The sequence below is a fragment of the Dendropsophus ebraccatus genome, chromosome 7 (assembly GCF_027789765.1).
Source record: "Dendropsophus ebraccatus isolate aDenEbr1 chromosome 7, aDenEbr1.pat, whole genome shotgun sequence".
NCBI lineage: Eukaryota > Metazoa > Chordata > Amphibia > Anura > Hylidae > Dendropsophus > Dendropsophus ebraccatus.
In genome coordinates, this window is record NC_091460.1 from 78,195,053 (window position 1) to 78,222,072 (window position 27,020).

At 41.1% G+C, this 27,020-nt stretch overlaps 1 protein-coding gene across 1 annotated transcript in view; it reads right to left on the reverse strand.

Moving 5' to 3' along the window:
• Positions 1 to 27,020, reverse strand: part of LOC138796564 (polypeptide N-acetylgalactosaminyltransferase-like 6) — a 308,961-nt gene that overhangs the window by 126,485 nt on the left and 155,456 nt on the right. The window contains exon 5 of the mRNA XM_069976173.1: positions 7,629 to 7,736. Coding sequence (XP_069832274.1) covers positions 7,629 to 7,736 — 108 coding nt within the window. The remainder of the gene's footprint in view (positions 1 to 7,628; positions 7,737 to 27,020) is intronic.

Genomic DNA, 27,020 nt, shown 5'->3' on the forward strand with positions numbered 1-27,020 from the left:
TCATCTCTGGAGTCTGCATCCAAAGCATTTCTCGGTGCTAAGAAATTGATGATATAACAGCAGCAGCATTAGCTTCCAGTACCCTATGTGTACAAGCAGTGGCGTAACTACCAGGGCCTGCCACGAGAGGGCCCCCCCATCAAGTACTCTTGTGACCGCAAGCATTGTTTTGCTTGCGTTCACAAGAGTCTCCGTCTTCGTGTGCCTCCGGCTGATGTGCGGCTGCCGGGGGTGTCCCGTCCTATCCCCAGCAGCGCACGCATCACAGAGCTCCCTGTACACCTGGGGGGCTGGGGCCCTGACTTTCCGCACTGGGAGCACACGTTAGAGACGCTCTCTGTACGGGAAGTCAGGGCCCCAGGCGTACAGGGAGCTCTCTGATGCGCCCGCTGCTGGGGATAGGACGGGACACCCCCGGCAGCAGCACATCACCTGAAGGCTGCAGAAGGAGAGAGTCTCGACGGGGGGACGCGGGGTAGGTGAGTTGTGTGTGTGTGTGTGTGTTTTTTTTTAAATCTGCCTGCACGGAGGGGGGGGGGGAGAGGGGGGCCATCTATAAGGGAAGGGGGGAGAGGGGGGCTATCTATAAGGGAGGGGGGAGAGGGGGGCTATCTATAAGGGAGGGGGAGAGGGGGGCCACCTATAAGGGAGGGGGAGAGGGGGGCCATCTATAAGGAAGAGGGGGAGAGAGCGGCCATCTATAAGAGAGGGGGGAGGCATCTATAAGAGAGGGGGAGGCATCTATAAGGGAGGGGGGCCATCTATAGGGGAGGGGCAGCCATCTATGAGGCAGAGGGGAGAGGGGTAGCCATCTATAAGGTGTTGTGGTCATCACCACCACCATCCTCCTCCTCCTCACCACCATCATCCTCCTCACTTCCACCACCATCATCCTCATCACCATATCGATAAGGGGGGGAGAAGGGGGGTCATCTATAAGGGGTTGTGGTCATCCCCACCACCACCACCGCCATCATCCTCATCCTCACCACCACCATCATCCTCCTCACTACCACCACCACCTTCATCCTCCTCACCCTATCTATAAGGGAGGAGAGGGAGCTACCTATAAGGGGGGTGGGGCAACATAGGGGGAGAGGGGGCCATCTATAAGGGGACAACATGGGGGGAGGGGGCCATCTATAAGGGGGACAACACAGAGGGGGGCATATATTATTAGGGGGTCACAGAGATCAGCCTACCCACTAAATGAGGGTGTAAAGGGGCCAATACAGATGTGCAGTTTGTAGAGAGATGAGGATGGTGCCAGAGTGTGGAGCCTAATATGTTTGTCTGACAGATTCTGTGGATTCGTGGCTCGGAGAAGTTCTCATAATGGCCCAGGAAGGATGGAGAAGAAAATGAAAAGGGAAGAACTCTGATCAGAAAAGACGTCCCCTGTGAGTCACCTGATATGACTACAGTGTAATGCATATGGTGTACAGAACCTGTGTAGAGCTGGGTACCTCTATATGACTGGATAAGTTGATCTGTATACAGTGGATGTTATTCAGTAGCGGCGGTGGTGTTAGTCAGTATGTGGTGGTGTTAGTCAGTAGCAGCGGTGGTGTTAGTCAGTATGTGGTGGTGTTATTTAGTAGCGGCGGTGGTGTTAGTATGTGATGGTGTTAGTCAGTATTTGGTGGTGTAAGTCAGTATGTGGTGGTATTAGCCAGTATGTGGTGGTGGTATTAGTCAGTATGTGGTGGTGGTATTAGTCAGTATGTGGTGGTGTTAGTCAGTATGTGGTGGTGTTAGTCAGTATGTGGTGGTATTATTTCTTACTTGTTATCTGGCACTGTGTTTTATTGGTCTTGGTATACTCGACTTGGTCAGTAACAATATGGTGGTGATGGTTGTGGTGTGGCGGTAATATTTCCTTCTTATATACTGGTATTACAGGTAATATTGGTCTCAGTATACAGGATTTGGTCTTTAACAGTATGGTGGTAATATGTATGGTGATGGTATTTTCTCTTCCTATATACTGGTGTTATTGGTAATATCTGTCTTGGTGTGTGTGTGTATACATATATATATATATATATATATATATATATATATATATATATATATATATATACCAATAGCATCACTTGGTCGTGAAAGGAGGAGGGGGCCCCAAGTTGACCTCTCGCACCAGGGCCCAGGAGTCATTAGCTACGCCCCTGTGTACAAGTGACTTATAGTGTCCCTGCTTTAGCCCACTAAGGGCACGTTAACCTTATACCTATTGTGCCAGTAGCCCAGTAAAAGGCAAGTGATACCTATTGTGCCAGTTGCCCAGTAAAATGCACGTGATACCTATTGTGCCAGTTGCCCAGTAAAAGGCAAGTGATACCTATTGTGCCAGTAGCCCAGTAAAAGGCATGTGATATATATTGTTCCAGTAGCCCACAAAAAGGCATGTCATACATACTGTTCCAGTAACGTTCGAACAGCATGATGCGTGATACTCGCGAATAACATGACGCTCTTTAGACGCACATTGGAATCATGTATGTAACGCTGCGCAAGAAATACGAACGAAATGTGTGAACATTGCCATAAAGCGTTAACAAATATTTTTCCTTCGCAACTGCAGAAAGTGGCATTATACTGCGATTTTGGGGTGTTGGGTGCACCCAGGCATGCTCCCCCTAATGTCCCAGTGTCATTCCGGAGGTGTTCGCATCGTTTAGGGAGGTTTCATGGGGGGCTTGGTGACCTCCAAGTGGTCGAATTTTGATTTCCAAGTGGTGAGAATTTTTTCCCCCATAGACTATATTGGGAATATTCTTTCGAATAGTCGAATCTCGGTGCCTATTCAATTCGAATTCTTGAAAGTCGAATGTTTCACTACTCCCTCATCTCTAGTTAAAAGCATTGCAGAGTTATCACTACATAAAGAGAGACAGGTCTGATTTGAAAGGTCCAACACTACACTAAATATATCTACTAAATTAGCCAGTGTACAGCCAAATATATTTTTTCCTCTTGTTTTAAAGAAATGCATCACATTATTGCTCAATCATGTTGTAAACATTGCCAAACAATTTGTAAAAATATCCTCATATAACAATGCATTGTGCTTAGTAACATACAGCAAACTCAGCTCTGCTATATCTATAATAATAATAATACATTTTATAACAGTAAAGTAAATGAAGTGTTAATGTGAGACAGATTTTCATTTGGGTGCTGCATGGATGATATACAGTGTACTGTTGTTGAAATCTGGCTTTCTTCCAGTCCTATAAATAAATTGTTTGGAGAATGGAAATTCAGTTTGTGTCAGAGTGAACACAAGTCAGATTGCTGTGCTGAGTAATCAATGTTTTTCACCTGACGCAGCAATGCCTTGTGGGGCTATCACTTCTAAATTTGCACTGAGAGAGCTGAAAAAGCTCTCAAGAGCCTGTGGAAAAGTATTGACCTGTAAAACATCCCATCTTGCCTGTAAACAAATAAATAAATAAATTAGAATGTTGTTAAACAGGCATACAAGGCCCGTATGTAATGAGTGAAGGCTGCTCTGTTATGATGGAGGGTGTTGATGCAGAAATAGATACAGCTATAAATACATATAAACTGTAAAATACCTGTACAGCTATTACTAGTTTATGTGCTTATTAGGGTAACAACAGTTGGAATCTAAAAGCTGCCATACTGTTTAACAAACCGAACAGAATGACCCATTTTACTTTGGCAAAGAGTTTTAATGGCTGTAACTTTTTTCAAAATTACCATTTCAATAATAAAATAGGAGCTGCTCCAGAGCCGCAATACTTTTTTCATTTGTCCTTTAAATTATATGACCATACATTATTTATTGACTGATTCGCTAATTGCTGAAAAGGAGAGTGGAAGATCCCAAGAACAGGAGCAGGCCTTAGGCTATGTTCCCACAACATCTATTTAGGTGAAATAATGACCGTTTTTATAACACAAACATTATTTGTGGCTGTTAGTTATTTAACCCCTTCCCTCTGTAGGACGTCCTGCGGCGGGTGTGTTTAGAGAGGGGTTGTGTGATAACCCAGCTCTGAACAGCTGCGATCCCGGTTACTTTCTGCAGCCTGATACCGCAGCTATGAGCCGCACAACTGCCGCACCGGCTAATTAGGCCAGGTAAATGCAGATGTCAAACATAACAGCTGCATTTAACTATCTATTTTAGTCCCTCTGTGGTGGTCTAAAGGCCGGATCCCTCCAACCCCCGCCCCCCCCGTGATTGCATTCGTTATACTGGCCAGGCAGGAACTCAGCGTTGGAATGATGCTGATCCCAGCTCAGCAATCCATGTATCTGGTTTGCTGCAGACCAGAATAATAGAGCACTGATCTAATGAATGGGAGATCAGTGCTGTGTATATACAAGTCCCCCATGGGGCTTCTAATTAATGTATGTGAAAAAAAAAGTGTATTTATTAATAAAAAAAAATCCCCTCCCCTAATAAAAGTGTGAATTATCCCCCTTTTCCCATTTTATAAATAAAAATAAATAAAAAATAAACATATTTAGTATCACCACGTGCGTAATCGCCCGAGCTAGTAAATGATCCCATTTCTGATCTTGCGCGGTAAACTGTGAAAGTTAAAAAAATTCCAAAATGCAATATTGCACATTTTTGGTTGCATCAAATCCAGAAAATTTTGATAAAAAATGATCAAAAAGTCGAATATACGAATATAAGTAAATCTCACACAGCCCCATAGACTAAAGGATAAAAGCGTTACGGGAACAGAGCAATTTTAAAGAACATTTAGTTTTAAAAAATTTTTTAAAAGCCATCATATAAAATAAAAGTTATGCAAGTTGAATATTGTAGGAATCATATCGACTTAAAGAACATAGATAACATGTCAGTTTTACTATAGGGCAAATAGCGTAAACACAAAACCACCCCAAATAAAAAAATATTGCGTTTTATTTTCAATTTAACTGCGCATATAATTTTTTTTCTGTTTGTGCTAAATATTTAATGCAAAAAATAAGTCTGTCATTGCAAAGTAAAATTAGTGGCACAAAAATAAGGGCTCATGTAGGTGGAAAAATGAAAAGACGCCCATCTTTTTCACAGCTGTCTCGTTGTGTGAACATAGCCTTCTACTTGGAATAAAAGTAAGGCCTCATTAACATGTCCGTATTTTTTGTCTGTAATTGTGGATCTGCACTTACAGACAAAGTACGGTCCCATAGGTTTTTTTTGTCCTTATTTACAAATCTGTAATTTTACTGATCCGTGATTTGGCCGTAATCTGTGCCACAAAAAATACTGACATGGCCAAGTACTAACTGTAATTGCGGCACAGTTACACCAATAGATATCTATAAGATCGTCTATAATTTGCGGATGTTATGGTAATTCTAGCTAGTCACATCAATTTGACCATTCCACCTTTTTTTAGAAGAATACAAACCTGCTGAAATTCTGAGCAGGATCCCCACCCCGGACTCTGCTCGGAATCTCGCCTGCCTCACTGTTTCAATGTTATGTATAAGGCACCCCCACTTTCCGCCCCTCTCCACTTAAAGAATTGACTTACAGGCGCATTACGGATGTATTTTTGTGGATCACAGACTAAAAATTGTACACATACAGTCTGGAAAAAATAAAAAATAAAATGTGGGAATGTAACCTAAAAGGTTAAAAAGTTTTGCATGAAACTAGAATCCTGTGGAAAGGTCAGAGCATTGTCATCCAGAAGAACATTCCACTATTGGTTTCTGTACAGTAAAGCCCCTTTAAAGTCACACTTTCACCCCCTCTTTGCATTCTGACTTCTCTACACAGGTGTAATGGGTAAGTCTAGCGATTTTCATACCTTATTTTATATCATTCGTCATGCTGCTTGTTCAAGTAAAATGTGATCTTTTATCAACTGCAGATTGTGCTAAGTGGGCAGGGCTTAACGGCATTAGCGCAACTTAGCCCCGACCTAGAGGGGTGGGCCTAGACCTTTAGGTCAGCCTGTTCCAATGGTCGATGAGGGGGTGGGGCTTATGTACCTATGATGTCATGGAGGGGCGGGGACAATTGTGGTGCTGTGGGCGGGGCGATGTGGCGCTAATGCCACAAAGCCCCACCCACTTAGCACAATCTGCAGTTGATAAAAGATCACTTTTTATTTGAACAAGCAGCATGACGTATGATATAAAATAAGGAATGAAAAACGCTAAATTTACCCATTACACCTGTGTAGAGAAGTCAGAACGCAAAAAGGGGGTGAAAGTGTACTTTAAAAATCCCACTCTAATCTTCTGTTCTACTGTTCCTCCAACAATTTTTTTTGTTTGTAATCCTGCATGATGTCCATAATGAAACAATTTAATATGACAACAGGAGTTAATTGGTACCAAGAGACATGACTACCGTATTTATAAAGGGTTAGCCTCTCTTTATCTGCCCCTTCAATCGCCTTATATTTGAGGCAAGTGAGTATGCTTGACCCTTGGTTCCCTGTCTCTTGTGTTCTCCTTATGGCGTTGGTGTTGTTGCAGCTGTTAAATGTTTTTCTATCTTTCGATTTGGAAGATTTGGATTCGATTTAGAAGGCCCCTTGGGAAAGCAGGGTACAAGTCTTGAAGCTTACTCTGACACTTGGTGCCTCCTGGGAGACATAAAAAAAACGGCTTGTCATCAGTGCATACGGTGTGTGCCTCCTCTTCCCTTCCTGTTGCTTCTCCTGCTGCTACCTCTGCAATTCCCACCACTTCCTAGAAAAGTTTCCCAAGCAAGAACCACCTAGAACAATATATCTGACAGCTTTGCCTCACCAAGCTGCCTGAGCAATAAGGTTCCTTTTAGTCAAGATCTTATTCATATGCATTTCTATTACAGTTTAGCACTTTTCAATTTCACTATATTCTAGGGTTAGGCAAGCATGCTAGGTTGAGCATAGTGCTCGATTGAGCATCAAGTGCACCTTGTAGTGTTCAGGTTAAGGTGGCCATACACCTTCAATAACTCACGGTTGTGCAGCAGCCTGGTTCTGTATGACAGCTAAATAAAAAATTGCTAGTGTTCCTCACCAGCAGTCCTTGGGCTGGCACAGTGCTCGGTTAGAATAAACATAATAGTTAAACATTATATATATTGTATTCTTTGTAATACCTAGTGAGCCTGCATGGAATATTATTGTGTCTGAAGGAGTTTATGCTTTGATTTTAAAGAATTTTTTTTGTGTCAAGCTTGGTTAACAGCCCAGGGCCTATGGTAAAGTAAATCTGCCCTTCACTGGGCCATGAGCTCATCTGTCATGCTTGCTTTGGTGCCCCATCCAGCCCAAGAACCAAGTAGCCATGCATGTGGCATCAGCAGTGCCTTTTCACAGTTGCTAAGGTCAGAGCAACTACTAGTCCCAGCATGTACTGACATGTACAAATTGTAATGGCATGCTTGAAGTGTGGCACAGCCACAAGCAATTTTGGTTAAAATTTTGACTATAAACATACTGTGTATGCCTCCCCACACTGCCTAGACTACTACTGTGGCTCAATAAATTTCTGGAATTTAATATTTTCTAAGGCCTTTATTTTGCACATAGAGTTTTTAATGAAGTTAGAACTAAGATATATTTAGCTGCATACTAGAAGAGTATATACATTACTCATCATTGAGATTATTTTTATTCTATTTTACTTACTCTTGCAAGGCTTGTCCCTGTAGGAACTTTGTAAGGCACATACTTCCTGTAGATATGGCCCACTCTGGAACAAGGCACATCAAACATTTCACCACCACACATCCATACCTAAAAATAAAATAAGAATAAAAATAAGATATATGAGCATCTGGACTTCACATTTACTCTTTCTATTTGCTTACTCTATATGTTATTTTGTACAAAATTAAGAATCTTCTCCCACTGAACATGAAATGATTGATAGCTTTAGCTTTTAGTAATGGTTTTTAAAGCTATGTCATACATAATATTTATAAAGAGATGAGCGACAAAGACATATCATTTTCTAGGCCCCTCATATGCACATAAAAATTCAGCTTCCAGTGGGACTGCTGTCACTTGTAAGCAGCTCCGTCTGTGCATGTTGATATCACTAGCTTTAGTGAAGATCATATTCTCAGAGAGGCTTTTAAGCTCCCCAATTCCCCCACAAGGCTTCAGCTCTGTGTGTAAACACCGGCTATCCAATAACAGTGCCCCTGGCAAGGAACCAGCACAAGAAGCTTCAACTTACGTGACAGAAGTCTCAGTAAAGGAAAGAAATGTGGGATTATTACATATAATATTTTAAAGAAATGTCACCATAAGATGTTGATACTAAAGTGCAAAGTTGTTTTGATAACAATAGTATTTATTAAAAAACAAAAGGATACAATCAATATAGAATGTAGACCAGTCTCTAAAAACTATTAGGATTGAGACAATGATGTCCTAGTAGCAAAATTTCAGTCCCTTCTGAACCACTTGGCCTAAATGAAGTCCCTGGTAAACCATTTCCCAGTGGTGTAGTGAGTCCAGGGAAAACAATATAAGGCCATAATTTCAGTAGAAAGCAGTTTTGCTTGTCAGATATCAGAGCTGTATGGCTCTTTCAGGGGTTCTTAAAAAACGAGCAAAACACACTTTGGGAGGGATTTATGAATACTTGCACACTGGTCTTAAATTAGAGCCCGCCTCCTCTCCCCGGCTGAATTCACTAAGAGGCGCACGCCCTTTAGTGAATCTGACTGGCTGGGCACCCGAACCTGCACCCAGAATACCAAATCCCTGCGAGCAATGAGGTGCAGGAGGAGGCCAGGCCTCTTCCCTGCCTTTCCATGCCCCCTCCCGTTCCCCTCCTGCCCGCCCATCGGCAGGATTACACCAGGAAGAAGTGGCGAATCTGTGCCTTCTCCCTGGCATACGCCTCTGCTGGACCCTTTGTAAAAGTCCCCCTTTGCGATTGGTCTTAATTCATTAGATAGTTTAAGGTCCCCATAATGTTGAAGACCAAATAATTGCCACTATTGTACAAATGATGGCCCCATTATGAAATAACAACTGTTCTTTGGCCTTTACTGGTCAAAAAAAGAAGTTGTAGGAACATAGCCTTATGTTCCCACGATGGGAACACAGTTGGGAAAGCATACCATCTTGTAATCTCAGCTGTGAATAATACTCATGATCATTAACAAGATGGGTCCCTTCCCTGCTATGTTCTAGAAATGGGAACATAGCTTAAGGCTATGTCCCACAATGTAAAAAATGCGGTTGTTGCAGAACAATGGCCATTATTTATCATTGTGGGAACATAGCCTAAATGTATCTAGTAAAGGATGCATGGCAAAAAGGATGCCAGATTTATTTATAGTGTGCACTATTATTTAGTACAAAATATTGGTCTTAGGTAAGTTAACCAAGGGTACATAGGGAAAAGTGTTTAAAAGGCTATGTTCACACATAGTACTTCCGGCAGTCTTTTGGCCAGTATTTTTTTTTTTTTTTGTGACATATATTTTATTAAAATTATTGGTTTAAACATTACACATAAACACGGCCAAAAGTAATGGCCAACAGTGAAACAGAGAAAGTTCTCAAACAAGTATAACAGGAACATCATAACATAACATTTCCTCTAAATCTGTATGGAGATGGCCAGTATTTTTTCAACCAAAACCAGGAGAGGATTAAAAACACAAAATCTTCCCATTATAATTTTGCCCTGTCAGTTCCTCTACTGATTTTGGTTGAAAAATTACTTACCAAAATACTGACGGAAATACTTTGTGTGAACATAGCCACATAATAAGTCTAGCTAGATGGGCCAAATCTATCAACAGTATGCATTACTATGATAATTTTGGCTTCTGCTTGGTCCGGTTTAAGGTTATGTTCACACGGCAAATTATTGTCAATACACGGACGTAAAATAATGGGAAAAAAAAACCCCATTTTTCTTATCAAATAATGTAATACACTGAAAAGATGTTCAAATTTAAGGTTATGTTCACACATAGTATTTTGGTTAGTATTTTAGTCTCTATTTTTAGCCAAAACCAGGAGTGGAGCCAAAAAAATATTATGATTGAAAGATTTGTACCTTTTGGCTATGCTCACACATAGTATTTCTGTCAGTCTTTTGATTAGTATTTTTCTTTTTTTTTTTCAAACAAACCCAGGAGTGGGTTGAAAACACTGAAACTTTGCAAATCCTATAATTTTGCCTTGTCAGTTCCACGCCTGGTCTTGGTTAAAAAAAGACAGACCAAAAGACAGACGGAAATGCTGCGTGTGACCATAGCCTTAGGCTATGTTCCCACCGTCTTTTTTGGCCTTTTTTTGGCCTGCTGTCATTTTAATGACAAATATTGGCCATTGTTTCATAATGATGCACGTAATTTTTACAATAATGGCTGGTATTATGAGATACCAGCTGTTATTTACCGTGAAAATAATGGCTGTCCAAAAAAACTGCAGTTAAACTACCGAAAAAAGATGTAGTGGGAGAAAAGCTTGATTTGTGGGAGTATGGGGTTTTACCAGGAGACAGGTAGATCTGTCCCATGTAGTGCTTGTCAAACCCCTTGAACCCTCTAAATTATTTCACAATGAGTCTTTCCCTAGTGTTGACAGCAAAATTGAGACAATAGGTATATTTTTTTCTCTTTTCAGGCTAGATTTACACAAAGTGTGTGGATGAAGTGGCTGCCTTTTTCCACTAAAATCCCATAGTAGGAACACAGCCGTTTGAACATACAGTATATTGTAATAAAAAAAAATGTTTGTTTTTACAATTTGTACTCAGACTGACATTCCACAGACTTTAATGTAATGGATTACTAAATGCAACATACACAACTGTGTTTTATACTTGTTTCTACCAGCAACAGAAAGGACTTGTAGCCCCACATGGGGGCATCACTACTCTGAGCTCTACTCGTAGATTGCAGTCTACAATTAGTCAGTATTATCTAGTATCTGAAATCCAATGTTCTGTTATGTGAATATGTGGTCCTGCTCTGTACTTTGCCGAAGTAAAGTAAAACTGTGAGATTAGTTTATAAGTAGCAATTCTATTAGTAGCTGGTAGGTTTTTGCATCTGCACCAAATTCATTTTCAGTTTAGATCTTTGCTTTTGATGGTTCCAATATCACATCATAATTGTAATTGTTATTACAGTATTGCTGCATAAAAAAATGAACATTTTTAATAGAAAACAGCCAGAAGACCAATTTGTATACAGAGATCTTCATGCCCTTGACATGTAAGCCTCTGTATCTTCTGGCAACATTAATGTGTAAAAAAGCTGATATATTATGTCACCACAGATGAGGCATGCAGAATGTGTGAAAATATTATTCCAAAACATATTACATTATATCTGGTGGCAACAATGCATTAAGGTTGTGTACAAAAACAGATGTTCTACGTTAATTTTTCATCCACTTCTAACAGTATATAAAGGAAAAAAACGAAAAACATGGAAATTAGAATAATAGAAAGTTAAAAATTACGTTGTATCATGCTTTGTTTCCCTTAATGGCTGTGGCTATTTAGCTTGCAGCTTTATGAAAGCAGAACGACTCTTGTTTGGCAAGTAGCAGGAATTTTTCACTGCATAATGTCTTTCACAATAGGTCAGACATGAGGAGGAAAGGGGTTGCAACTCCTTTGTGTTTTAAGTAGCTTATTTAACACATGAAAACAGAAAATTACTACCCGGGTCAAGCAGAGATGGTTACTAAATTATATAAAATGTAAGTTATATTAACTTTAAGGCTATGTTCACACTGCTGAATACACAATAAAATTATGGGCATAAGTTCTGAATCATTACAGAAAATATTTTATTTACCATGATTGTGTTAATAACATGATAAGAACAATATAAAAAACATTTAAAATATATTTAAAAACAACCAAATCTTAATACAATTCCATATATTACTGACAAACAACATAGAATGAATGGATTAACACTGGGTGCCTCACAGGGGATTGTCTAGTAAAATGCCACTATATTTGTTACCATGGATTACATAAAGTGAACTACTATTAAAGCAATATTGTAATAAAGACAAACCACACTGTTCACATGTTCACACTGCGTATGAGTCTGTCCGTAGTTCGTACGCCGACGTACATGTGCGGCTAAAACTACGGGCGTGGGAAAAATTGACATGCGGTCGGATGCGTACGAACCGCGAACATACGCCCGTAGTACAGTTATGCTTCTCTAGCTTGTTTCGAAGCAATCTGAGGCAGGTCATTTACTTAGAAATCTTCGCCCAGCCCCGTCAACCACGCAGAACCTTTTGAATCGAAAAATCAAGTTCAATTTGGCTGAAATAAGTACTTCGTACGGTACCGCATGGAAATCCACGGCCGTGAGTTTCAACATTTTCGTCCTCAAACAATGGTCTTGTTCATTTTTCACGGCGCCGTATACGATCCGGCCGTAAGCTCATACGCAGTGTGCACTGTGCGGGCGTATATCGTATACTTTCAAGCGAACGCATCAACCTCAAAACTACGTGCGTACATTCGCGGCTCGCACTACGGACGGATTCATACGCAGTGTGAACATAGCCTAATGAAATGAAGGAATGCCAATCACACATACTTTATACCAGACAAAGCAGACAAAGACCCTTGTAATGCCTAGTGCCATTCTGCTTATATACAGCATATACCCTGAAAAGGGAAACTCCAATCTAGAGTCTGTCCCTAAACACCACTAGTTTTGCCCAAAGTTTAGTAGTTGTTTTAAAGAAAAGAAAGAAAACGTCAGACTTAATAAATGTCCCCCTATGTCTACAATAATTACAAAGGAAAGATGATGGACATATCATCATACAACAACTTAATAATGAAAACCACATCAGAGTATAGTTATGGTTCAATTGCCCTAATTTGTAAGGATTGCAACATGTTTCCATTATAAATAATCCCAATCTGAGGACCTAAATAAATTACATTATGACCATACTTCATCTTTTCTCCCAGACCAGCAAACAGGGATGTTGCTAGCTCTGAGCATCTGGAGCTTTAAGGGGTTAGGCTAGGTTCACACTGCGTTTTCAGCATCGGTTTAACGCATCCGTTTTTTGCAAAAAACGCATGAAAAACGGATTGCAAAAAACGGATTCATTTGTGTGCATCCGTTTTTCCATTGACTTCCATTATAAAAAAAAACGGATCCGTTTTTTTTGACGGACCAAAACGGACAAAAAAACGTTGCTGACCCTATTTTTCTGGACGTTAAAAAAAACGGATCTGTTAAACGGATGCTGAAAACGCAGTGTGAACCTAGCCTTATCTGGAGAGCAAAAGAGGTAAAACCTTTCCTGCCTGGGGGGGGTTAAGGTGTCACTGTCGTAATTTTTTTTTTTTGCGGAAGTCAGTAGTACAGGCGAGTTTTAAGAAATGTTGTAATTGGGTTTATTAGCTGCAAAATGCGTTTTATCATGAAAAAGCAGTTTGAAGCTCTTCCCACTGTCTTCATAGTTTTCTATGAAGAGGGGAGGGGTGGAGGGAGATGATGCACAAAACAGGACAACTAAGAGTTAATTTACAGCTACATCACTGGGCTATCTCCTCTGAAGTCAGCACTGACCTCTCTGACCTCTGAATACCGGCTTTCACCCAGCTCCCACTGTGTAATCCTTTGTTCTCTGTTCTCTGCTGGCGACTAATCTCCCTCCTCCCTCTTCCCCCCTCCCCTCTCCATAGGTTAGACAGGGCTTGTCTGATGTAAAAGAGTCGAGATTTCCTGATAATGAGCAGTGAAAGAGAAAGGGGGGGACCTGGGGAAAGTCTTTTTAAATGCAGATAATGGCATATTTGCCTAATAAACCCAAATGCAAAGTTTCTTAAAATTGCCTAAAAAAACGACAGTGACACTTTACGTCCTTTAAGCCCAGGATTTTTTAGCTCGGTACCCAGGTTCTCCAGGTGACTAACACTGTTCACTGCATCTGCATCTTTCAATTTTGTGAAAACTGCCTTCCAACCTGTGCCCTGACAACAGCTAGGGGGTACCTTACTGGTAACACCCACCTAGCAGTGTGAGAATGGTAATGGTAATGGTTTAGACCAGTGCTTCTCAAACTATGAGGCGGGCCTCACCAGGGAGGCACCCTCTAGTTGTTGGTGAGGCCCAGCTGAGGAGCCAGTTTTCACAAAGTAACTATGATCTGTACAGTCCTTTTGCTGTTTGCAAAAATCTCCATTTTAGCCATATTATTAATTTATTTTGTACTTGCTTTATTAGTATATAGAACGTGAAAGCTAGCCCTAGCATTATTTTCACCTTTTAAATGGACTTTCACCACAGATAGTGAGGCCCAGGGAACCCTCTTGGTCAGTCTGGTGAGGCCCAGGCATTGCCTTGGTCTGTTGGGTGAGGCTCCAGTAGAAAAAGTTTGAGAAGCACTGGTTTAGACCAAGGGTCTTTAAAGGGGTACTTCTGGCAGGAGCGATTTCTAATATATGCCCAGGGATAGGTTGTTTTAAAATAATAAAGTGCACTTACCTCCCTGGTTCCCTGGTGTTTTGACGTTGCAGGCCTGCCCAGCCAATCAGTCTTAGTCGCTGATTGTCTGGGTGGGCCTGCAACATTACTGCCCCAATACCCAGAAGCAAGTGAACATTGGGACGGACTGTAAGATACTGGCGGCGCTTCAGGAGCCAGAGAGAGGTAGGTGCACGCTATTATTTTCAAATGACTTATTCCCAGGCATATATAAAAAAGGCTCACACCCAGAGTACCCCTTTAAGTATTTATTGTTATGAGTATTTGGTTACATTTTTTCCAGTTTGCAATTTTACTATCTGTGTTATAAAATAATACTAATATCTTGCAGTCTTCATTTTTCCTACTAAGCCTAGTAATTAGCTAACACCTGTTCTGTAGAGATCTCTTTCCTGCAATCTCCCCATTATCATCTGCACAGGTCACAGATAGAGATGAGCGAATCACTGTCTAAATGAAGCAAAGAGTTATGATTGATCATCATGTGGCTTGTCAGCCACCTGCCTTTCCACTGTGTACCTCTTCCTGCTGACCCACTCTTGGTGTAAGGAAGGGAGCAGTTTTCCAGGACTGGATCCAGCTTTTACCAGCCCCCTTGGGAGGAGCATCAGGGAACGGAACAGAGTTGAAAGGATATCGGTCAAAAAGCCGCACGGTGATCAATCATAGCCCTTCGCTTCATTTAGACGGGCAATTTGCTCATCTCTAGTCACACATTATGTCTAGAAAACATTCCTAGACAAGGTCTATTTTGCCATGAGGCTTGTGGTAATGCAGCTCAAGGTGCCTCCATAATACTTAAATAAAATTTAAATTACAGAAATACAGTCATAATTTATTTCAGATTTGAAAACAAAGACGTGATTAGTTAAAAATAGGCAATATACCTTAAAAAATGCTCGTTTGCTAATGTTATGTAATGTTAAATAAGACTTGTATATAATGTGTAAATATTGTCTGGATAAGCAACTTCTGAACTTTTACCAGTATGTTGTGTACCCTGCTGGTCTGAATTTTTTACTTCATTAATCATATAAATTATTTAATTAATCATAGAAATAAATATGCAAAAATGAGAACGAAAAAATAAAAATGTTTTGCTTTTTATTAAGCCCAAAGTTAAGTACATTCGTTGCTGTTTGTGTAAAGTCCTATTGTAATTCATTTTAACTGTTATACTGCCACCTACTGGTCAAGTCTTGAATTACAGTTAGATTACAATTAACGCGTATACCCTGACGCATTAAAAGAAAAGTTTAACACATCAGGGATCATGTTGAAAGTGGCTACATCTGTACTTGTGTGTGTAACGTTGGCTCTTCTTATCTTTATATGCCCTGAAAGAAGTGTTAAAGCTTTAGGTCACTGCAGCTTTGAAATGCTGCATGTCATCTGACTCTGACCTTTGTTAAAATTTTTAGTTTTAAGAAGAAAAATGGAAGGAAAAAATTAACTGATATTCATGTGACATTACACATACTTAAAGTTTATCACTTTTCAATTTATCACAATTGTCTGAAAATATACTGGCACATAGGAGCAGGGGCGTAGCTAGGATTCACGGAGGCCCCATAGAAAAAAACTGTAAGCGGACGCCCCTCCCCTACGCCCAACACAAAGCACTGCTCATATATATAGACTCTGTCATGTGGACTCCTGCCTACAGCCACAAGAGTGACTGGAAGAGCAGAGAGACAATAGCTGATTGCTCTGTCAGTCCACTGTTTTTAACTATAAGGACCCATTAGGAACCCTTATGATTAAATACATAGGTGCAGGAGCAGACTACCTTTTGCTTAACCCCCTAATGAATTGCAGTGTGAAATTGACCCAAAGTTCAGAAGACAAGGATATCTCCTGTCAGTGGCGTGACATCCCTGACCCTGAGCTCCATCACTCTGAGAGGTCCCCAGCAGATAAGTGAAGTGCTGGTAAGACTAAGAGAATATAAGAAGGCTGCGCCAGCCAGGAGAGTGGTGCGATCAGGGGGGTTGTTATTTGAAAAGGGGGGTTTTGAGAGTGGCGAACCATGATGGCAGACCACACTTCCTCAGGGCTGGGCACACTTACCACCAGGGCCCATAGCAGCTGTGTGGTCTGCCATCATGGTAACTATGCCTTTGGGACTTACTAATATTATTCTGTAGACTGTCTAATTTAAGTATAGACTAACTATTGGCTTACTTTATGCCAGAATTGTACACCAAAATGTTGGTGCATTTTTGGTACAAATTTAAGTCATACCCTCTTTCCCAATGAGCCATACCCTTTGGATGAATTAAAAAGAAGTTTTACAAAATGTTTAAAACTCGTAATAAAATGCTAAATGTAAATAACAACGTACATAAGTAGCATAAAAAGATTACGCTAGAATTCTGGCACATTTGCAGTAGTAAATCTCCCCAATTATATTCTGCATATGAGCTTACACAGTATTTTGAGCCTAATTTTGAGTTTTAAAAATATATAAATGTTTAGAATCAAAATTAATCTCAGACTTTCCAAACAATTTCTGGTATGTAAAATGTTTTTGAGGGTTTTTATTCATTTTTTCATCCAATTTTTGTGCTGCAGTAAGTTTCAAGACGCAAATTTTAAAGCGTACCTATCATTCTGTGACAGCGACTGGACACGCTGTAAAAATCTGCAGGTATACTAGCGCGAGTGGGAGACGGAACTTCCAGAAGCACCAATGCTTGTATTGTAATACACTTATAATGCAGTCTAAGGCACTTCTGGGAATTCTGTCCTTAGCTCGTGCCTGAAGAGACAGTGTACTTGCAGAATTTTTACAGCATGCCCAGCTGCAGTCACAGAATGATAGGTACCTTCTAGGCCAGTCAGTGTTAGGCCACTACCACAGAACTCTTTTTTTTGGCCGTTTTTTTGGATGGTCATCATCTAGCAGCCATTATTTTAAAGTGAAATTCATTATTTCAAAATGAAGGATGTTAGTACAGATGAGCGAGAATCAACATTCGCTGCAAATTGCGCTGATATTTTGCACATTTACTAAACATGGTGGCGAAGATGGCAGCCGCACATGTTAGCTTACAGTACTGTCACTTTGCGGAAGCAAGGGATTATCCATAATCTCTTGTGCACGTACAATCCCCTGGAAGCCCCACTGTGTTTTCGGCAAGCCCCCCTCACCCTCTAAAGGAAAGATTTTCTTCCTGTAGGCGGGCAGTAGGCTGTGTGTATAGGGGAAAGCAAGTTTGCAGCAGGCAGTTAATGCAGAGCAGGGAATAGCGAGATATATGGACAGAAAGGGTAGGATTATACCAAGTCACTGGGTGCTGAGTGTGCATTATACAAAGTCAAGGCGACTCAAAGCAGTGCTATGATGTCAATCTAAGCAAGGAGATAGACAAATTGGTTGTATAAGAGGAGGAGTTATATTGCCAGGTGTTCCAAACACCAACTGGTAGCATCTCTGGCCTGAAAAGAAAAAAGGAGACGGATGACCCCAATGCACCCTGGAATTACACTGAAGAAATGGGTGAGTAAAGCTCGTTATGACCAAGTGCTTATTAGAGTGCTTGCACTTAGATACGCACATGAAGGACAGGCATAGGAGGGATGAATACTTTCTGGCCATCCTGGTTGACCCTCCTTTCCGTCAGAAAATGTCAGAGTTTTCTTACCCCATCAGACAGGGACGCTAAAGTCTAACTGTAATGTGAACTACTGTGTAGTCTTTTGGCTGAGGCCTATCATGAGCAACACCATCCTGCATCGCCAACAAGTCAAGAGGACATTGGCCACTCTACAACAATGACTAGTGGTGGAGGCGTGAGGTGAAGCAGTAGCCACGGTAACCAGTTGAGCATCCAGACAATGATAAGTGACTTCCTGAAGCCACCAGAGGAAAAAACCCAGCAGCCCCCCACTGAAGTGTTCATCAGGCAGCATCTGAAGTTCCAGGTCAAATCCTTCTTAGAATACCCATTGCCCCTGAATATTTCACACCTGGTGCAATTCTAGGCAGAAAAAACTGGTTTGCTCTCACCTTGCTGTCATGGCCAGCCAGCAGCATTGCATCAGAGAGAGTGTTCAGCGCCGCAGGGGCCATTGTGACCCCCAGGAGGACCAAGCTGTCTTGCCTTAGCATGGAGAGGCTTACATTCCTCAAAATGAAATAAGCCTTCATAGAACCCAATTTCATCACCCCCTTGTCTGATGATAAGACTGAGGGAAGTTCATGTCTCACTATCTGAGACATGGAAAAACCAGGGATGTGATGTGATCTCCAGCAAAGGTAGTTGCTGGGGATGTGTTGAAATGTATTTGGGTGTAAAATGTGTTTGGGCCTGGTTTTAGACGAATGGATGGCAGGTTTGGTAGTGGGGCTGTCCATTTTCCTTCCTCCACTCCAGATATTGTTTGGTGTCAGTCGCCACAGGTGCTGAGGCTGGATCATTAGTAGTGATGATTGAACTGTTCAAGAAAAGTTAAGTCAAACATTGCGATTTTCTCGAACCGAACCGAACATTTTACTGTTCGTTTGAGTTAAGGTTTGAGTTTGAGTGAAAGTTCGAGTGCCTTTTTGCCAACCAATCAGTGTAGAGCCCATAGAAGTGTCAGAAACATTATTGCTGAGGTGTAGGGGTCTCATTGGCTGCTAAAATCACATGACCATCTCATATAAAACTATCTGTGATGCGTTCTGAACGCCATTTTCAGCTCACTCACTGGGCTGTATACATTGCTTTCTGACAGCCTGCCTGCTTTCATGAATGCTGCGATTAACACTACCGTTCAAAAGTTTGGGGTCACATTGAAATGTCCTTATTTTTGAAGGAAAAGCACTGTACTTTTTAATGAAGATAACTTTAAACTAGTCCTAACTTTGAACAAATACACTCTCAAATATACTCAAATATACATTGCTAATGTGGTAAATGACTATTCTAGCTGCAAATGTCTGGTTTTTGGTGCAATATCTACATAGGTGTATAGAGGCCCATTTCCAGCAACTATCACTCCAGTGTTCTAATGGTACAATGTGTTTGCTCATTGGCTCAGAAGGCTAATTGATGATTAGAAAACCCTTGTGCAATCATGTTCACACATCTGAAAACAGTCTAGCTCGTTACAGAAGCTACAAAACTGACCTTCCTTTGAGCAGATTGTGTTTCTGGAGCATCACATTTGTGGGGCCAATTAAACGCTCAAAATGGCCAGAAAAAGAGAACTTTCATCTGAAACTCGACAGTCTATTCTTGTTCTTAGAAATGGAGGCGAGAATGGAGGCAAGATTCCATGCGAGAAATTGTTAAGAAATTGAAGATTTCCTACAACGGTGTGTACTACACACAAACAGGCTCTAACCAGAGTAGAAAAAGAAGTGGGAGGCCGCGTTGCACAACTAAGCAAGAAGATAAACATATTAGAGTCTCTAGTTTGAGAAACAGACAGCCTCACAGGTCCCCAACTGGCATCTTCATTAAATAGTACCCGCAAAACACCAGTGTCAACATCTACAGTGAAGAGGTGGCTGCTGGATTTTGGGCTTCAGGGCAGAGTGGCAAAGAAAAAGCCATATCTGAGACTGGCCATTAAAAAGAAAAAGACTAAGATGGGCAAAATAACACAGACATTGGACAGAGGAAGACTGGAAAAAAGTGTTGTGGACGGATGAATCCAAGTTTGAGGTGTTTGGATCACAAAGAAGAACGTTTGTGAGACGCAGAACAAATGAAAAGATGTTGGAAGAAGCATGGTGGAGGTAATGTGATGGTCTGGGGTGGCTTTGGTGCTGGTAAGGTGGGAGATTTGTACATGGTAAAAGGGATTCTGAATAAGGAAGGCTATCACTCAATTTTGCAACACCATGCCATACCCAGTGGACAGCACTTGATTGGAGCCAATTTCATCCTACAACAGGACAATGACCCTAAACACACCTCCAAATTGTGCAAGAACTATTTATAGCAGAAGCAGGCAGCTGGTATTCTATCGGTAATGGAGTGGCCAGTGCAGTCACCAGATCTGAACCCCATGGAGCTGTTGTTGAAGCAGCTTGACCGTATGGTACGCCAGAAGTGCCCATCCAACCAATCCAACTTGTGGGAGCTGCTTCTAGAAGCGTGGAGTGCAATTTCTCCAGCTTACCTCAACAGATTAATAGCTAGAATGCCAAAGGTGTGCAATGCTGTAATTGCTGCAAAAGGTCGATTCTTTGACGAAAGCAAGTTTGATGTAAAAACAATGTTATTTCAAATACAAATCATTATTTCTAACCTTGTCAATGTCTTGACTCTATTTTCTATTCATTTCGCAACGTATGGTGGCAAATAAGTGTGAATTTTCATGGAAAACACAAAATTGTTTGGGTGACCCCAAACTTTTGAACGGTAGCGTAGATTATTGAGATAGGTAGTTAGTGGGGAGTTTAGCAAGGTTAGGGACAAGGTTAGAATAGAGTTTTCACAGCGAGCATTTTCTTATCCACAAGCAGCAATCCAAAGGTTTAGTATTGCAGGCTGCATCTTGGATTTGCAAGTTCATTGTAATCAATTATACATAGGATTAGTGTACTGTAATGTATCCAGAGTGAGTAGAGCTGTATTTTTCTTCACTTAAAAAAATTGATCGCATATGTTATACCCAGTAATCAATCGTACATAGGATTTGTGTACTGTAATCTATCCAGAGTGGGTAGAGCTGTATTTATATTCAATAAAAAAAAAAATTGATCGCATCTGTTATACCCAGTAATCAATCGTACATAGGATTAGTGTATAGTAATCTATCCAGAGTGGGTAGAGCTGTATTTTTCTTCAGTTAAAAAAATTGATTACATATGTTAGGTTATACCCAGTAATCAATCGTACATAGGATAAGTGTACTACAATCTATCCAGAGTGGGTAGAGCTGTATTTATCTTCAGTTAAAAAATATTGATCGCATCTGTTATACCCAGTCATTAATCGTACATAGGACTTGTATACTGTAATTTATCCAGAGTAGGTAGAGCTGTATTTTTCTTCAGTTGAAAAAAATCTATTACATCTGTTATACCCAGTAATCAATCATACATAGGATTTGTGTACTATAATCTATCCAGAGTGGGTAGAGCTGTATTTATCTTCTGTTAAAAAAAATTGATCGCATTTGTTAAACCCAGTAATCAATCGTACATAGGATTTGTGTACTGCAATCTATCCAGAGTGGGTAGAGCTGTATTTATCTTAAGTTAAAAAAAAAATTGATCTCATCTGTTATACCCAGTCACCAATCATACATACAATTTGTGTAGTGTATTCTATCCAGAGTAGGTAGAGCTGTATTTTTTTCAGTAAAAAAAATTAATCGCAGCTGTTATACCAGATAATCAATCGTACATAGGATTTGTGTACAGCTATCTATTCAGAGTGGATAGAGCTGTATTTTTCTTCAGTTAAAAAAACAGATCGCATCTGTTATACCCAGTAAACAATCTTACATAGGATTAGTGTACTGTAATTTATCCAGAGTGCGTAGAGCTGTATTTTTCTTAATTTAAAAAAAATTGATCGCATCTGTTATACCCAGTAATCAATTGTACATAGGATTTTTGTACTGTAACCTATCCAGAGTAGGTAGAGCTGTATTTTTTTTCAGTTAAGAAAATTGATCGCATATGTTATACCCAGTAATCAATCATACATAGGATTTGTGTACTACAATCTATCCAGAGTGAGTAGAGCTGTATTTATCTTCTGTTAAAAAAATAAAATAAAATCGGTCACATCTGTTATACCCAGTAATCAATTGTACATAGGATTTGTGTACTGTAATCTATCCAGCGTGGGTAGATCTGTATTTTTTTGTTATATCTTATATCATAACTATCTTATTCAGCCTGGTAAGCCTGGTAAGAACTAGAGGTGGTAAGCGAGCAATAACAGGCGTAGGAAGAGGAGAAAGCGGTGTGACACAAGACACTCCTTCCAGTGCTCCAGCCAACATACAACCGAGAACATCGGCCAGTTGCAGGACCGTCAGACCTGTCATCTCTTGCTCGGTTCCCTGTTTTACTCAACAGCGTTGCCAATCTGTTCTTCAGTGGTGACCTCCTCTTCCTCTCAGTCACGGCCACAAATGTCATCATCATCATCGTCAGTCAAACTGGAAGCAAACATGGGTAGAATGTCTCTACCCAATATACAGGCCACTGAAAATTCAAATTCTGAAGAGCTCTTTGACCACACAATGCAGTTGGAGTCAGAAGGTGGTTCAAAAGATAAAGAGGCCAAAGAGGATGATTTATTCTACTCTGACACCCAAATGCTGATGCCCTCAGAGGAGGATCAGGAAGCTGGTCTGTCAGAAATACCGAGCGGTCAGCAATGCCTGAAAGGGCCTGTGGCTTCTAGCGCGCAGCTTGATTTAGACTAAGATGACAATGATGACGATGATGATGATGATGATGATAACATTGTTGATCCAACTTTGGAGCGACATCTGCCGAGGGCATCATTAGTGGAGGATGAGGAGGATAGGGTAGTTACAGTGCAAGTTCCACCTAAGAAAGGGAGTGGGTGGTCGCAGAAGTCTGCTGATATTACTGCGCCAGCCGTGGTCAGTGGTGGCAGCGGGGAGACCGGTACTAGGTTTTTGCCGTCTAAGAGGTTCCAAACCTGTGAAGCCTGGGCCTTTTTTGATCAAGCCTTTGATTTTCCGTCTGAGGTGATATGTCGTATTTGCCGGCAACGTGTCAGTAGAGGAAAAAATAAGTTCCACGAGCATGAACAGGCACATGCAGGGAAAGCATGAATTGCTCTGGAGTGGGCTTCCAACCCTGTGACATCTTCTGCCTCCTCCTCCACTTCCAAGCCAAAGCGGCCCTCTGCTTCCGATGCAGCATGAGCAAGCACCATCTCCAGTCAAAGATACTGTAGGCCGCCTTCCACCACCAACAACACAGCTCACATCTTCTCCTACCACCAATGTGACCTGCATGCCATACAGCAGCCAGTCCAGCAACCAGCCTTCTGTGTACCAGGTGTGGGAGCATAAGAAACGCTTTTACCTTAACCATCCCAAAGCCAAAAAGCTTATTGTCGGCATTGCCAGACTGTTGGCTTTGGAAATGTTGCCTTTCCGCCTGGTGGACACAGGTGGCTTCCGTCATGTTCTGGCCCTGGCATGCCCCCATTATTAGATGCCTAGCAAGCATTTCTTTTCAAGAAAAGCTGTCCCTGCCCTGTCCCAGCACTTGGCAGAAAATATATCAAGAGCGTTGGCTGCATCTGTGTCCACCAAAGTCCATCTGACTACAGACACATGGACCAGTAAGCACGGTTAAGGTCGTTATATATCCCTGACTGCTCACTGGGTGACTTTGGTGGATGACATTGCCTCTGGGTCTCCGTCAACAGTCTCCAAAACTGCTGGAATGGTGCACAGCCAGGATTCCCAACCTCGTCAGGTAGCATCACATGCTAAGAAAAAACAGGCCATTCTTAAATCAATTTGTCTTGGAGAGCGTCAACACACAGGTCAAGAGCTGTGGAGGGCTCTGCACACTCAGACCGACCAGTGGCTGGGTGCTAAGAACCTGGCACCAAGTAAGGTGGTGTGCGACAACGGGAGCAATCTCCTTGCTGCCCTTAAGATTGGCAGACTTACGCACCACCATCTCCTCTGTACCACAGATTGATTCATCTTACAGATGTTGATAATGATTTTTCAAAAAATTATTCTTCAATGCAGACTGTCAAAAATGGGATTTTTACCCAGTCAGGGAAAATTTAAACACCAACTGCTCTGTAGCAAAGATTGATTCGTACAACAGATGTTGAGATTGATTTTTTAAAAAATTATTCTGCAATGCAAACTGTCAAAAATGGGCTTTTTACCAAGTCAGGAAAAATTAAACCACCAACTCCTCTGTATCAAGGATTGATTCGTATAACAGATGTTGAGATTGATTTTTCAACTGTACATCCTCAGGTGAGTAAGGTTCTATGTCTGCCTCTTCCTCCTTCTCCCTCTCCTCCTCCTTTAATTGGGTTCGAGTTTGAGTCGAACTGAACTTCACTACTGTTCGATCATCACTAATCATCAGCAGGTCCATAAAATTTTGCAGAGCCATGGACAGAGAGAGGCTGAGTGCAGCTGAGTGTGCTGGAAGACTGCAGCCTCAGGAGAAGCTATATACCTGGCGGCAGTCTGGCAACTGGACTGTATGCAATGTTTTGTGTTCATGCGACTGAGGCTAGTCATAACATATAGACAGGACCGTCTTCTGTTTAGTTAGTGCTGGACAAGCAAAGTTTATTTTGTGTTATGCCTAAAGCCAAGGCTGTTTATTTGCTTTTTTTGTATTGGATAATAAATGCAGGCAAAGCCAGTACTTGGACTTTACTCATTTGAGCCTGTTGATTGCTGTTCACACTGCAATTCCGCACTCTACTGAGGAAATCCTCCATATATATTCATATATTTTAACCCCTTGCCTCCGCAGCCTGTTTTGGCCTTAATGCTTTATATTTAAAATTATCTTTTCCTAAGAAAGATAGTCATAGCACATAAACTTATTATTACTGCAACATCTAAGACATGTCTACTTTATGGTGACGTCATTTGGTGAACTTCCTGTTACTTTTTAGAAACTGAGAAATCGAACTCACTATTGATTTCCCTTATTCCAGTGTTTCTAAAAATCCCCCATATGTGGCCACAGTGTGTCACCTGACTCAACCAAAGGCCACAGACATGACAGAGAACTGGTGAATTTTGGGGTCTTTTTTTTTTTTTTTTTTTTAGCCATTATATCATGTCACAGAGGCCTTTGGGGCACCAAAATATTTGTGTAAGAAGAGTTAACGTTTCCATCAGTACTGGGGGACATGTGACACACTGATCAATATTTATTTAATTTTTATGAGGTGGAATAAAAAACACAATTTAGCAGCTGTTTTTCACCATTTTTTTGTACGTCCTTTACTATACATAACATATGACATGTTATCTTTATTTGTCAGGTCGGTACGATTACAGCGATATCCATTTTATATAGCTTTTGTTATAGTTTATGGCATTTTTGCTATAAAAACTGCTTGTGTCTTAAATATTGTAAGAGATGTAATATTTTTATTTTTTCGCCAATGGAGTTATGTGAGGGCTTTTTTTTTAGAGACATAAGATGACATTTTTAGTGGTACACCTTTTGGGTGATGTTTTGATAGTTTTTTTTTCTATATTTTTAAGGGGCAGGATTAACAAAAAAATTGGCATTTTGTTTAGTTTTTTATTTATTTTTTGAATGGCGTTAATCTGGCGGTATAATTAATGTAACAGGTTAATAGACGGGGTCATTACGGACGCGGAGATACCAAATATATGTATCTTATTTATAGGGGATCATTTGTAAAGGGGGGTGAGAAGTGTGTATATTTATTTTAATTATTTACTTTTGCAGGTACATATATAATGCATTACAGCACATAATCAGTGCTGTAATGCATTATATAGTGAATGAGTGTCAGTATTACACACTGACACTCATTCTAACGATCAGGTCCCTGCAGCTGATTCAAACAATCAGTGCAGGGACCTGATCGCTCAGCACGGGGGGGGGGGGGGGGGGGGGGGGGGGCGGGTTTTGCCGTATCTAGGGGGGGGGACTGGATCGGAGGACGGAGGGGAGCACGCCTTATGTATTTATTTAGGATCCTACCCATTTCCATACCCATGGGATTCTTCCAAAGGGCCCGCTTTATGATTTCAAGGTTTGTCTGGAACGGGAAAAAACCTCGCATAGCATACAGTACACCTATCAAGCCACTTCTGTTGGGTGGGATCGGTGTTCCTGACTTGTATCAATATTACCAGGCTACAGTCCTGTCTCAAATTAAAGATTGGTGGCCTATGTCCAATACTCGCAAGCCTTGGATACGAGTTGAGAGAGCCCTTTGTGAAGACGATTTGCCCGGTCTCCTCTATTACCATCTATGGACGCTAAAACGTAAACAATTTTTCTTATCCCCTCCCATGTTAGGTGTTAAATGTTGGCGACAAGTCCATAAAGCATGCGGTACTTCTCAACTGTTTTTCTCCCTAGCAATTCCCCTATTTGCCTTATCAGGGGCCTTGCCTGCTTCCTCTAGAGTGGTTTTTACCAAATGGATGTCAAAGGGTATAGCTAATATTAAGGATCTGTGCAGCGGAGATACCCTCCACAACTTTCAATACCTCCAAAGAAACTATGATATTCCTCCTAGGGACTTTTTCCTTTTCCTCCAGATCAGACACTGTATGACCCACATTCCTCGAGCTAATGTCAAATGGAGCAATGTAATTCATACTACCTTATTGGGATGTCTGAAAGGCTTGAGGCCCTTATACAATGCCCTAGGGGACTTCCATGCCTCCGTGAAACCCTCTGCAATTCTTAAGTGGGAAACTGCGCTGCACAAATCATATTCCGATGAGGAATGGTTGAGGGTGTATAAATGGGCCAATAAGTGAACTATTGCAGTATCCCAGAGAGAGCACATCCTAAAAACAAGATTGCACTGGCATTTTACGCCGCAGAAGTTACACCAGCTATATCCTTCCTCTTCCC